Source organism: Bombus pascuorum, chromosome 17 (assembly GCF_905332965.1).
Source record: "Bombus pascuorum chromosome 17, iyBomPasc1.1, whole genome shotgun sequence".
NCBI classification, from domain to species: Eukaryota; Metazoa; Arthropoda; class Insecta; order Hymenoptera; family Apidae; genus Bombus; species Bombus pascuorum.
In genome coordinates this window covers 1,941,188-1,956,293 of record NC_083504.1, presented here as the reverse complement: position 1 = coordinate 1,956,293, position 15,106 = coordinate 1,941,188, and the positions used below count along the sequence as shown (strand labels likewise).

The window sequence follows — 15,106 nt, the reverse complement described above, 5'->3', positions numbered from 1 at the left end:
GCGTGGACCAGGGGGCGATATATCGACGCCACCCCGATGCCAAGTCACGAGCGTGCAAGTCACCAAGCTCCATGAAGGGATGATGAGACGACTAAAGTAGAGGCGCACTGGTGGGGTTAGGGGCTCATGGATAACTTGATACACCTAAACGCGCCAACACGATCATGATTGCGTGTATCTGACAATCGATTTAGAAAACGACTGTTCGAGGGTGGCGAACTGCGATGGACGAAAGCAAAGAAGAAATCTAATACTGTTACGTCGCGCGAGACGGTCCGTACGACGTCCCTTTCGGTCTGGCCGCCAAGGCCTACCCCTCGTTACACTGACCTGCAAGAAACCCATGGAACTATCATAAACCGAATCTTTTCATCTTAACTTCTATTCACACAAGTATTTTCGGTTTATGGATGGTCCTTGGGTTTATTGCACTCTCGTGCTAATTACGGAGAAAGCAGATGTGCCCTGTAAACACTTGGTTTTTCCCGAGAACAAGGACACCCATGAGCCATATTTGCAGGAGCCTCTCTCCTCATATTTTGTTTATTAACATTGGCTATAACCAATGGGCATCGAGGACCGTTACCCTCACTGTTCTACCGAAAAGTGTGAACAACGAATCCTCGTCCTTAGTTTAGAAACACCCACACCGAACTTTCCTCCTAAATAGCACGAGATGGGTCAGGCTCTGCTCTTCAACAACGCGGAGAGTCAAGTCACTTCTCGTCAACGATTCGGCCAAATACTTCTCTTCTATGCCACGGAGAGTCAAGTCACGTCTCTTCTACACATCGGAGAGTCAAGTCAGTGCTATTACGCTCATCGGTCGAACATTTCTCTTCTCATAAAAGATATAACTTAGAAAAAACGAAGCTGGCACCCCGCTGGGGGTAGTCACCCACATGCTATATTTATTTTTATTTTTTTTTTTTTTTTCTTCACCAATAAGATATAACACTTTACCAAATGTCCATAAGGACAAATTGTAAAATAACCAAAATAAAATAAAAAAAAAGAAAAAAGAACCATCGGGTTCAACATTGTACTGTCCGACGACCTTCAAGATTTTCTGTGTACGATCTATGTGTTGTTAAATGGTGTAAATATACTTATATGAAATAACTGTAGACTACAGTTGTCCTAACCAAAATAAGGGGATCGCCCTGCTCGCGGTGTCGATTCGTATATCGTAACGGGAATTTACGATTCCCGTTGACGCGCCTCAACGCGACGCGTCTCCCCGCGACTGGACGAATTAACAAATACTTTGGATTTTATTTTTTTGGAAGAATTTTATAATCAATTGACGTGGTACTATAATAATAAATGAATAATAAATAATTATTCATTTTCAAGTTAAATTATTAATTAAATAATTTTCAGGTTTTATTATTAATTATGTTTGCTTCTAGCTGAATTTATAGGGTGACGTCTTTTTAGCCTGCGGATCTGATCCATCGTGTCCAGTAATTGAGTAATTAATGGATTTTCGTGGTTGCTAATTCTTATGTTATATCTATCGCTGAATTTCGATATTTCTTCTTTAACTGTTGGTATCTTAAGGTGGCGATGTATTGTTTCGTTGCTAACATACCAAGGCGCATCTATTGAGGATCTTATAGTTTTTTATTGGAGAATTTGGTTGGAATTGAAGAATTTCTGTGTTGGTATTACTCGCTGTTCCCCATAGTTGACTGTGGATTTTTGTTCGATAAGTAAGTAATTGCATAAAAGATATAACCTAGCAAACACGAAGATGGCACCCCGCTGGGAGTAGCCACCCACATGCTATATTTATTTTTATTTTATTTTCTTTTTTTACCAATAAGATACAACACTTTACCAAATATCCTTCAGGACAAATTGTAAAAAACAAAATAAAATTAAAAAAAAAAAAGTTGATTATACGAATCGACACCGCGAGTAGGGCGATCCGCTTATTTCTTTTGGGATAATAGGGGTGTTTGTTGTTGAATATAACTGGAATCTACCGTTATATAATATAAATATATTTGCACCAAATTACAACGCTTAGAACGTAGACAGAAATGATCTGACTTCGTCGTATCGTTTGACTTCGTCGTGTCGGAAAGCATAATGATCGACCCGAGGGTTGATAGTTTTTTTTTTTTTTTTTATTTTGTTTTTTACAATTTATCCTGAAGGACATTTGGTAAAGTGTTATATCTCATTGGTAAAAAAATAAAATAAAAATAAATATAGCATGTGGGTGACTACCCCCAGCGGGGTGCCAACTTCGTGTTTGCTAGGTTATATCTTTTATGTTCTTACCTATTGTAAACACAAACCAGGAGAAACAGAATAAAAAGAAAATAACGCATTTAACATTGCTGGAGATTGTATATCTCCATGAATTTTTGGAACAGTAGAGAGGCTTCTACACATCGTTCGGCGAGATGATACAGAAAGGATAAAGACTGTGTGGTATGATGCAATCGAAAAATCAAATGTGAAAGAAGCTGATCAACGTACCATTGTGCTACTCGTTGGGCTAAACCGGTCTTGCAAATAGACGACTGTTTCGAGAGATACCACACCATGCAGGAATATAAAAGGAATCATATATTCACTTTATCGAAACTAAATACGTTTTCTTGGATATTTTCTTAGTATTTGTAATATATACATCCACGCTTTCTAATGCTTTCTGATCTTCAATGAAGCATGACTCTGTAAAAATTGGTCATTTCATATGCTACAACCTAAAATTTGCAATTCTAGCCGTTGATTGCAAAGGAAATTGGCTAGTGTCCCGCAGAACGCGAAATGCATTTCCATGGAAGGATCATGCAAGCCAAGTGCGGGTTGGTTCAGTCGCGGCATAAAGGATTCATTGGATTCGAGGAACGGATTATCGAGGCCACAGCGAGTCCCGCGGGCTGAATATACAAATTTCCACAATTATTCGTCGACTTACGACGTCATTATATTGCAATCTGGGAACACCAACGTGGATAGACCGGCGAGTGATTTCGCCTAATATCAAGCAGCCCCCACCGCACTTTCTGATACCCCTGGTATACCACTTCCATTCGTGTCTCGAACAGCACGTTGCAATCGACGGAACTTGCTAATCGTACTGCTTCGAACTATGCTTGCATGAATTCTTAAATAACCTACGAACTATTCTGAGCGTAGGTTGCAATTTTCTCAAAATGTAGAAATTGTTGTAAATCGTCGTCAATTTTCAGAGACATTATTGTCATCATCAGAGACTAATCAATTAGGTTGTCCGAAAAGTGTTTTTCTTTCGCAAACAGTCTTTTACAACAGTGCAGCTTCGTACAAACGTGAAACCAAGTCTGTGAAATATCGCGGTGTTTATCTCAATAGAACAAAATGGATCGAACGTAACTCGACAAAATAATATAAAAGAAAAAACATTGTGCCTATTATTTCCTCATGGAACGAAAGAAACTTTTCGAACAACCTAATACAATAAGATAAACGCAAGAAACGATATGCACCATCCCTATTTGTCAAAGTAAGGTTATGTTATGTTTCGAAACGTAACGATTTCTATATTGCAATGAATTTTGAATAAATATGTTTTCTGTCAGAATCGAATCGAAGACTTTGTTAATTGTATCATTGATTTATTTTCAATGAATTGTTTAACTGATAGAAGTGAAAAAAATTCGTTTTTGAAGAATTAATCAGATTGTTGGGTTGGCAACTGAGTGATTGCAGATTTTGTCATTAGATAGCATTGAAATGGCAATGGCAATCACTCAGTTGCCAACCCAATAAATAGAAGAAATTAACAGAAGAGATGGCTTTGCTAGATTTCCTTGCTACTAATTCATCCTCCAACGAGTTATACCTTGTACATTGTATATATTTGGACACATCATATGCAGTCTTTACAACTTTAAATGTCCCATAAGCGTACTCCTTCCTTATTCTTCTCCCTTTTACACTTCACAAACTTGTCTTACTCAAATGCAACACTATAATTTCTTCCTAACAAAATATTTTCAAAATAGGATACCAGGGGGTACAATTACCTTGTTTATATATTTATTGGCGTGACAACTAAGTGATTGTGGATTCTTCTATGCCATCTAATGACAAAATCCACAATCACTCAGTTGCCAACCCAACAATCTGATTAATTCTTCAAAAACGAATTTTTTTCACTTCTATCAGTTGAACAATCTATCAATTGTCTATCAATACGAAGTAAAAAGAAAACAAAGAAACGATTGCGAAGAATAAATACAAAACGGTATTGAATGGAAACCATTAATTACCCTTGCTCATCACCGGCTATCGAGTTCCATTAGCCGGTGCCTGGTCGACGTAATCGCTCGCAATTTATTTAATCGAATAAAGAAGGGTTTCTCGGGTTCTCGAGTTCCGGGAATGCGACACGGTATTCGCATTACGCAACACCAGCCTCCGGCCACGTTCCTTCGAGCGACAAGTGCGCGCACGTTACGGTTAAGGTGGTCGGTTAAAGACAAAAGGGTTTCGAGGGATTCAGTGACCACTGAAGAAAGGGTTGAAAACTGTACAGAGGGTTGAGTAGCAAGGAAACATTCTGCAATCTCGTGACAGCATTTGCTTCTGAATAAGTTCAATTTTGCAAACGTTTTATCTTCATTCTTAATTTGTTAATTAAGTGAATTCGTTATTTTAATTATCTTAATTCGAACTTTCTGGAAATGTTAATGCAAGTGAGAGAAAATTGAAACTTTTCACGAAGAAAAATAGAAATTTAATTGGATAGAATTAACTTGCAGTGTAAATTAAATTTACATCGAATAGGATAAAACTTAATTAGAAGAAAATTCTTGAAAATTCAACTATCAATTACATCTTATAAGGTAAATCATCGAATCTAAATACGAATAATACAATTCCATCTCACCCTTCCACCGCTTCTCAACAAGTACCGACAACCAGAACCCCTAAATTAATCTCGTGCAATAAAAGTGATTCGGGCAAATTGAAGATGGAGTTGGAAACACCATCATCGATGTCTCATCAGCATGCACGTAGCACTTATGAGGAACTAGCTGGTCACAGTTAGAAACGAACGAGGCGACACGCGCAGCGTGGCAAGAGAAATACCAAAAAGGTTTCGGGATGTGCGGCGTGTCGAGGGTTTACGAGAGGAACGCGGCCACCGCAACACACGCGGTGGCCGAGAGCAAACCAAACCAAAGATTAATGCACTACACTTACTGGGGCAATTTGCGCCAAGTGTCGGCCCTAGACCTGCCCTGTATACCTCCGGGGTAGATTTGTTCCAGGGTGGCGTTCTCGCGGGGAGATCCCTCTCTCTTTTGTAACAGCCACCCCTGAGAAGATTCTCCGATGGACCGTTTCTTTCTTTCCAATGAGCAACCACGAGACTTGCTCAATCGATGACTATATCGTCGATCGAAAATGTTTACAAGAATGTTAGTACAGTGGCACATGAGTCAATGGAAGATTCGAGTCTCGAAGCGAGAGACTCGTATTGTTGTGCTTTGGAGTGGCAACGTTGTTTTGGTTTGTTGCATTCAAAGGTAAACGAACTCCTGACAAAATATTATCGCCGTTATTTGTAATCGTCAACCTGAGTTGCATTCGAATTTCCTATGGTACCATCGATCGATACAAATATTGGCTTGGAAACGAAGATTATAGTCAAAGTGGAGATGTCCATGTATTTATTCACTAGAATTCAATATAAACGTAGCGTTTTTCTGGAACAATGCCATTTCTTGAATATTAGCTTGGCAACTAAATGATTGCGGAGTTTGCCATTAGGTAGTATTGACAAAACCGTAATCACTTAGTTGCCAACCTAATAAACGAACGTGCTCTATAGTACAATCAGTATAGCGATTCATACTGTGGAATAGCATTGAGCGAGCGACGATTACGACGTATATTATCTCTGTACTTGTACTGAAAGTGATTTTAATGTAATCGTCAATTACTTTATTATTATTTTATAACTGGTGTCTTTAATAAACCAACGCGTATAATTAACCACCTCATTAATATGACAATTTATCTGGGAGTGGTAATTACGTGGATAATATAAGTAGATTGCTGATATTTATGCGATTATGAGAAATTGAAATACACGAAATGTGTAAATATATAAAGCGAAATATTAACTTGTAGCATTCAGAGGATGAAACGAATTTCTATTCGCATTCTATCGCTTCAGTTACATTTATGAAAATATTCACGATATATTACAATTCTAAGAACATTCCAATTTATAAAAATATATAGCAGGATTAAACATTATATTATAATATATAATATTATATAATGTAATATAAAATATAATATATAATATTCATGTTGAATAAAATCTTTCACAAGCAAAGATTTTTGTAAATATTCTGTACTAATCTGAAATGAGAATTCTAACAATCTTGAACAAATATATTCTGCATTAGAATCAAGTTAAACTCATGTCACTAAATCAAAGCTTCTAGACAGCATTGTAAACGAGGCTGCTAACGTCGCCAACCAACCGTTTTTCTCAATTTCAGCTTGGAAATCGAAGCTGGTATACCCAATCGACGAAGTCTGGCATGGAAAAGAGAGGAAAACACGTGATGGAAGGACGAAGACGAGGGACAGAAAGACAGAGGAGGACCCCGGTTGAACGGGAGTGGCAGTTCTTGCGATTAGCGAGCGACTAGGGGAAGCTCGGTGCCAGAGTCTGAGGTTTTAATTAAGCATTCACTGCGGATGATATCGCATGCCTCTTTATACTTCATAGCGGCCAGATGTTGCTACGAGGACCTTCCTCGCCTTAGGTCCTCCGTGCCCCGCCACCGCGCCACGCAAGGAACGTCGCTATTTCGTTTTAATTATGCATGTTTAATTTGCTTATATCCTGGCCGCCGCTGATACGCGGCGCGACTAGACGTTTCTGCCCGAGTTTCGCCACAGTTACTCCTTGCAACCCTACTGACAAAGATTTCTCGTGACCTGACGATTCATGGTAGCTGCCCCACGTTGCACCGTATTTTAGGAAAATTTGCAATCGAAATTTCTAGGCAATTACATGGGAAATTACGTTGTACAATTTATTATTGATGCGAGTACTTTCCAAATTGTTTAATATAATTTACTATTGCTACGTTATAGGTACTTTTTAATTTTATAATATTATACATATTCTTTTTTAATATTTTAGTGATGACCAGGCTACGAACGTTTTCGAAAGCGGAGAAATATACAATTTTCATACTAATATACAAATATTATAATAAAATATACAAATACTATATATATTAATATATTAAATTTTAATATATTAAATTAAATTATTATATATTAAATATATATATATATTAAACATCGATATGAATATTATATATATTTTTACATATTACACGAAATTTGTATATTTTACTATATATATAGTAAAACTGACTGGTTTGCCTCAAAAGAGACAGTTTTTTTGGCGTGGCATCCACCAATTGCCAGACAGATGAGAAAAATGTATAGCTAGCGATGGGCAATACTTCGAATAAAATATTTTTAATCATTTTCATACAATAAACGTGTATTTTCTATATAAAAATTCCGGTTTCACATTTACAGACCTGATATATATATAAATTTCGTGTAATATGCAAAAATATATATAATATTCATATCGATGTTAACCTTTTGAGCGCTATGCACCCATATATGTGTTCTCACACAACCATTCAATTTAGGTTATGAACGCATATATGCGTTCTTACATAAACTAACATTTTTACCATAACATTTTTAGGCTAAAAGAGACGTATGGATGTTATCCACCTGACATTCTGATGATTTCGTTGAAACGAAAAAAATTAATTATCAAACTGGCAAACCAAAGCGAAAAGCAAAGTGTTGTTATTTCTATATTCAAAGGTAGGATCACAATAGTTATTACTATATTGTACGGATAAATCTATCGCACTATTCTGAGCCGAAAAACCTTTATTGCACACACTTAGATGGACTAGGGGAGAAACAAGAAACAAAAGAACATCGTAGACTATCGAGAAGACTATCGATTGAATCTATCGATTGTATCTATAATCTTCTGTTTTTCTGCAACTAGCGCATGCACATATATACACGTTGTCATTTTCAACACAAGTGTGTAGCGGACTACAATGCCTTGGTGGACGCAGTCGATACAATCGATATGATTTTGAGTTCACTTCACTGCGTTCGAAAAAGTACAAAAACTTTTACACCTCTTACTCCTCGCTATATATAACGCATATATTCTTTACAAAAGTGCTAATAATAAAACTGGAACATTTGAAAATTTTCATCCGCTTCTCGTAAAAGATATTTTGCAGAAATACCCATCACGCAGAGCGGAGGCTAAAGGAGGAACACAAGCTCACATGGGATAATTAAAACACATTGGCCGTGCACTCTGAAAGGGAAAAGAATGACAATTCCAGGAAGTTGGGACGTGGAGAGCAACTGAAACGTTTGCTGCGGCCTACGAGCGAGGAAGAAGGGATAGAGAAAAAAGGACAATTTTATTTGGAGTCTTTAACGAGTTCGCTTTTACCTCGAATGTCGAAGAGGAAAAAGTTAGAAAGGATGGCGGAGTGTCGTGTTTCGTGAACGAAGGGCGAAAGTTTCCCTTGCGGAGAGGACTCGTTTCAGCGATCCGGTGATTGACAGATCGAACCCCGCTGGCAGACCATGCTAAAATGGCGACGAAAGATGGTTTATTTTTAATGGCGGATGTGAATCACATCGAAAACTGTCTTTTAAGACCGGAGATTGTGATGCCGACTAAGTAGAAACAAAGCATCCAATTCTGACCTTAATAATTCCTAATTAATTAATTAATTGTCGTAAAGAAAGAAGTAATTCAAAATTAGAATTGGCAATTTAATAGCTATAATAAATAACCACTGAAATAAATAAAATAATAATATTAATAATCTAAATTCAAAACTTTCCTAAATTTAAAATATTCAAGCTTCTCAGAAGGAATTTTATGGCAAAGGTAAACTAAAATATCAATTCTTTGGGAAACGAGTTGGAAAAATTCAAAAGTGTGTAGATAAAGGAAACAAAACCGAAATGAAATTCCATGTACACAAAATAGTTTCTAAATCGAAATACAGCACGCGAATCTGTCCTTAATAATTCATAATTAATTGCTTAATTGTCGTAAAGAAAGAAGTAATCTAGAATTAGAATTGGCAATTTAATAGATATAATAAAAAAACACTGAAATAAATAAAATAATAATAATAACTCAAATTCAAACCATTCTTAAATTTCAAATATTCAAGCTTCTCAGAAAGAATTTTATAGCAGAAGCATCCGAATCTGTCATTAATAATTCATAATTAATTAATTAATTGTCGTAAAGAAAGGAGTAGTTCAAAATTAGAATTGGCAATTTAATAGATATAATAAATAAACACTCAAATAAATAAAAGAATATTAATAATCTAAATTCAAAACTTTCCTAAATTTAAAATATTCGAGCTTCTCAGAAAGAATTTTATAGCAAAAGTAAACTAAAATATCAATTCTTTTGGAAAAATTCAAAAGTGTGTAGATAAAGGAAAGATCAAAATGAAATTCCACGTACGCAAAATAGTTTCAGAATACAAGGTTTTCACTAGGCAGACTCATTGAAAGAGCTGCTTGAACATAGTACATGGGTCTCTTTATGCCACTCGATAGCCTATATATTAGGCGTCTTGGCGGAAGGTATGGCGGTGTCAATATATATGCAAACGCCGACATAACGATCTATCGGTACGTAAATATATAAGGGGTGCGAGGAGCAGAGTGGAAGAGGTAGGGAAAAAAGAGGGGCGAAGGGGGTGAGCGAGCGCGAGAGCCGAGAAAGGGAGAAAACGAAGGAAGGAAAAGGGAAGAAGAAAGAGGAAAGTCGAAGCTTAATATAAAACTTCATTTCGCAATCGGTGGCAGCCGGAGGAAACGGAGAGAACTGACAGACAGAAATTCCAGTACCGTAAAAAGGGGCCTCGCTTGGAATCTCCCATTTTTCTAGTATTAAGCTTGCCCGAGATAAGATAAGCGCGAACGTTCGTGGATTCGAGCACGCGGCGTTACTGCGAAAAAAGAGGAAATTTCTCAGCTGAAATAGAATGGCGGAACGGTGTCGATGAAAATTCTTTTCGATCTACGTTTTTCGAAAAAAAAGAAGACCTTGAATCTCGGTAAAAAATATTCGCAATTATTCCACTATCTAAGAATTTGTTTAATTCTACGTCTATTTTTCATACTACTCTAATACACAGTTTGCAATTAAATTTTGAAATATTACATATAAATTTAACACAAACACTCACAATCTACCTACCATAAACTATCACTATGCCTCGATATTATATGGCAAAGGATTAAGAAGGATATAAATATAAAGCCATAGCAAACAGGATAATTGAAATAAAAAAGGTCATTCATCAGCTACTACCTCCAAAAAGCAATAAAATACGATACGTAGTTTAAAAACGCAATTTAAAATATAAAGGCGAAGTACCGTTTTACGAAGCGAGATATCGACGCACGTAAAGAATCGAAGTTTCGTATCGATTGCAAGAAGAAAGATCCTGCGAGTGCCGGGAGACTCGGAGATCCGCCACCCCTTGCATCGTCCGTATTTCTCCTTTGGAGAACTTTTCGTTCGTATATTTCGAGCATCCTTGCTATATTCTTTCGGTGCGCAGCAGAAAGAAGGGGTCGAAACGGAGCGGCACGGTGCGCGCGATGAAACTTTTAATAAATGGCGGAGTCGATATGAAGTATAGGACTTTGACATATCGTGTGTCTGTAATGTATAGTTAAATCTGGCGGCAGATGTGGCGGCTGCTCGCCTCCCTCTCGCGCTCTCTCGCTCTCCTTCTCCGCTCTGAGCCATCCGCGCCCTCGTTCGCGTTACGACTCGGCTGTCGCCCTTTCAATCTCACTCTTTCTCGCTCTCTCCGTGGCGAAAATTCCCGATTCTAACCCGCTGCTGCATACATCTCGATACATATTCAAAGCATACGTTTCATAGGTTAGCCTTTCCGAGTACACAAGCATCAATTTTCTAGACAACTGCTTATTTACAATAAATAAATATTTATGTTGTTATTTCTATATTCAGAGGTTATTACTATATTGTACGGATAAATCTAACACACCGTTCTGAACCGAAAAACCTTTATTGAACACACTTACATGAACTAGGGGAAGAAAGAGAAACAAACGGACATCTTGAAACTATCGATTGAGTCTATCGATTGTATCGAGAACGAACTTCTAGTTACTGTGTTTTTGTAACTATTGCATCTGCATATGGAGAACGAGCACGAACTCACGTTGTCATTTTCAACAACTTACAATCCACCGATAAAATGAAATTTCTCTGATACGTAGAAGATTAATTGGAAGGTAAATTTTTCTGAAATTCGAATATTCATTTACCAGACGTTTCGTTTAGAAAGTTTGATCACACAGTCGTGAAATTAGGTTAGGAAGAGTATAAACGAAAATAATTTCCTTTGCTATCATCTATCATTTTTTTTTGCCACGTAATAAAAGATTTTTGTAGCTACCTGAATTTGCAGTATGTTCTACTCCACCCTGAGAAAACGCTTATTATTCCATGGTATCTTCAACGCAGCAGAAGCAGAAAAAAAAAGGAAGTGGCAAGCAATTCATCTGCATCGTACAACGAGGGTAGTGGCACGAATTTTTTGTTCCTGCAAAACGGTGGCAAAGTTTTCGATCAAACTGGCTGTCTAAATGAGAGCTTCTCCACAAAGCGGATCAGGGTAATCTGTCATCAAAACTGCCCCATGGCAAGTCGCCGTAACACCAGCCGGTGCCCCTAGCGGCCGGAAACCGTGGCGACAACGTCGAACCTACACCGTCCCATCCCTCAATCTACTATCGAATTTACTACCCTCGTAAAATTCTCAACGATTTTCTCGCCACTTTTAGCGATTGCAGCAATGTTTTCACAGTGTTAAACGTCAAACGATCGCGTTCCAAATTCTCGATAGACTGTTTTGCATAGGTCTTTCCCTATGATTATTTACTATTCAAATTATACCATTGCGAAATAGAACTCATTGTTGTTGTACGGGAAATGATTCAAGCGAATTATCACGCGTCCTTGTTTCGGAAAATACGAAGACAGGCAAATAAAAAATTAGACTCGTTGAAACCCATTTTGCCAAAAGCCGCTGGTTGTTTATCAAAAGAATTAACATTACAGGCGAATGAAGAAATACGTGATGTTAAGCACGTCACTAGATGGTCAGAAATGCAGGGGAAGGGAGAAAAAGTAATTAGCGAAAGCACGCTTGATGGAAAGAGGACATAATCAAAACAAAAGTAGGGTACTACAGGTAGCGACGGATGCTCAAAACCAGGAGCAAATACGGCACTTGTAGCCGATCAGTGGAACGGTACAGAAGTAATAAAACGATAAACCTCTGCGTTTAAGAAAAGAAACAACGTTTTAAACCAAGCAAATTTTTTTACAATACAAACTGTCGTCGTTTTTTTAGGTTAGGTTAAGTTAGGTTAGGTTAGGCCAAAGCCTCATCAGATTTACAACTTTATTGCTGCAATAGCACAATTATCCCTGCACGAATTCACGAAACAATTTTACCGCTACTAATTAAATCTAGTGAAACGTATAAACTGGAAACAAAGTAAAAAGCTCATAACTGATAATTAATTTGCATGAAAATCCGCCGATCACTGGTTTCTTACGATGGAGGTTAGAAAATCGAATGTGGAAAAATCAGATGGAATTCTTTCGGAGAAACATATTGCAAAACATATTCCACAAGCTTTACCACTCACAATACTCATCCGCATGCCAAGAATCCATTTCACGGAACGAAGACCCGATGGCCATCCTTCGACAGTCGGATCTTTACCTTCTCCTCGGCCGTTCCCCCGAAGGAAGTGGAACCGCGTGGTCGAGCACGTGATAATTTCCCCTCCACGGCGCGTGTCGACGGAAGTGGCGCGCTCGCGCGTCCCGCCCACAGTTGCGCCGGAATCCATGACCGCCCAAGTCGGCCTCGTGGTCGTGGCAGCGAACAGCAGAGAGTCGGTCGGCCACACTGCCGCGTCGAGGCGAGCAGAGAGGTACAGCTACGCAGTGTCTGTTCGTTGTACCCTGGCGGTTCCGTGCCCTCGGACCTCAATACGGCCAGCCCGCCTACGACGCCGGAGGGCTGTGCCTCCGCCGCTGCGATACCGCCACCCCATTGGTCGATCCGTTCTACTGGCACCCGGTCACGTGTCTCTCCCACAAGTACGGTGGCACACAGCGGCCAGAAAGAGTCGACGTTCGACAACGCGAAGAACCCTTGGGCCACCAACCGCCGAGGCCCCCTGCTCCACGGAGGAAACGAGACAGCAGTAACAACAGAGACACGCCACGGAGAACATTGGAGAAGCGAAAAAGGCCGCGGTGGAATTCGTCAGGGTGCTAGCCTCGAGTGGAAGTCACCGAGAGAGTCTCTCTCTCCGCAATCTCCTCCTGCCCCCTCTACACCCCTCGTGTACCCTTTGCTTCCGCCACCATCGAACTCGATCCTCCAAGGCGACTCCTACCCATCCTTTTTCTCCCTCCATTTCGCTCTCTGTTCAGTTCTCCGTCTCCCTCTCCCCCTTCCTCAACCGCTCTGTCTCTCGCTGTCTACCTTCTCTCTCGACTACAGTTCACCTCTCCGGCGTTGCCCTTCTCGAACCCCTCCACCTCCGCTTCTTTCTCCTCCTCCGTCACGTCACTCGACAAGTGTACATTGCGCTCGCTGGCTCGCCTGCCTAGCCAGCTAGCCAGCCAGCCAGCCAGCCAGCCAGCCTGCCTGCCTGCCTGCCTGCCTGCCTGCCTGCCTGCCTGCCTGCCTGCCTGCGTGCCTAGCCTGGGTTCCGGGCGATCGGAACGCTCCTGGCAGCCGTAGTGTATGCGATCGAGTGCGCGCCAGTCTCAGTGCTGCCGATTTAGCGTAACGTCTGTTTATCGATGCAGGGATTTCCTCTGTGAAAGTGTGCTTTCGCGTTATGTGGTTCAGCCGCACGGACCAGGTTATGTGATGCTACGAGGTGTGATAGGTACGGGGTGAGTTTTCGCGGACATGCGAGTGTTCTGTGTACCGTCGTGCTTCGATCTGCAGTGAACTCGACAGAGAAATGGCCCCGTGAATGCACCAAGTGGAAGCAGCTGTCGTGAACGACGGGTTGGACCTGGCCAAGGTCCTTCTGTTTTCCTCACCGGCGATATATTCCTCGTGCTAAGTGAACGCGCGATTATGACTTGTGGTGTATGCTGAAACTGCAGTGCGAAGGATTCTTTCAGGATGTAATATCATTCTCGTGTTTCTGATGGCACAGATCGACCAAGCTCGTCAGTTACGGTGAAAATACAGACAATAAAAATATAGCGCAACCAAACTAGCCCATTGTCCTCACGCAAGCAAGGAAGAACATAAAAACTAGTGTATCCTCGTCTATGCAAGGCAAACAACAATTGTCGTCGCGTCAGCAAGAGAACTGCGAGGATCCAACGCAGCTGGACGGTTGCGGCAGCGTGCAGCCAGCCGGAAGGCAGCTCGAGGCGTTGGTCCACGCGGGCAAGGAGATCGCGAGCGTGAAGACGAGGCCGACGACACCCGTCCTGGCGAACGACGGAGGGGGCGGCTTCTGGCTGGCCACGGTGGCCGCGGGGGCAGGTGCCCCGGCCGGGCTGCCCCCGCACGGGACACATCACCCAGCCATGGATCCGACATGCGGCTCCGCGGAGACAGGCTTCATCAACAGCCAACCCTCCATGGCGGAGTTCATGACCGCGTTGCCCCAGCTGGCTGGCGACGCGAGCCTTCAACACTCTCCAGGAACCGGAGGATCCATCAGCCCTGGATCCCATCATCCTGGCTACCACGCTATGATGGACCCTCATGGGGTCGCTGATCCGTCCGTCAACGTGCCCGAGTACCCGTGGATGAAAGAGAAGAAGACTACGAGGAAAAGCAACCAACAAGGTAAGTAAGTGAGAATTGTGAAAATTGGAAATGATCTTGGAAAATGACTTTTGAAGCTTCTCGTGAGCAACAGTTGAAAGAGT

The 15,106-nt window shown here is 40.5% G+C and overlaps 1 protein-coding gene and 1 long non-coding RNA gene across 2 annotated transcripts in view; one reads left to right on the top strand and one right to left on the bottom strand.

Annotated features, from left to right (window-relative positions):
* Positions 1–15,106, bottom strand: part of LOC132915540 (uncharacterized) — a 289,361-nt gene that overhangs the window by 173,834 nt on the left and 100,421 nt on the right. The gene's annotated exons all lie outside the window — the stretch shown is intronic.
* Positions 13,104–15,106, top strand: part of LOC132915458 (homeotic protein proboscipedia) — a 64,988-nt gene continuing 62,985 nt past the window's right edge. The window contains exon 1 of the mRNA XM_060975267.1: positions 13,104–15,023. Within this exon, the coding sequence (XP_060831250.1) occupies positions 14,495–15,023 (529 nt within the window). The 5' untranslated portion in view covers positions 13,104–14,494. The remainder of the gene's footprint in view (positions 15,024–15,106) is intronic.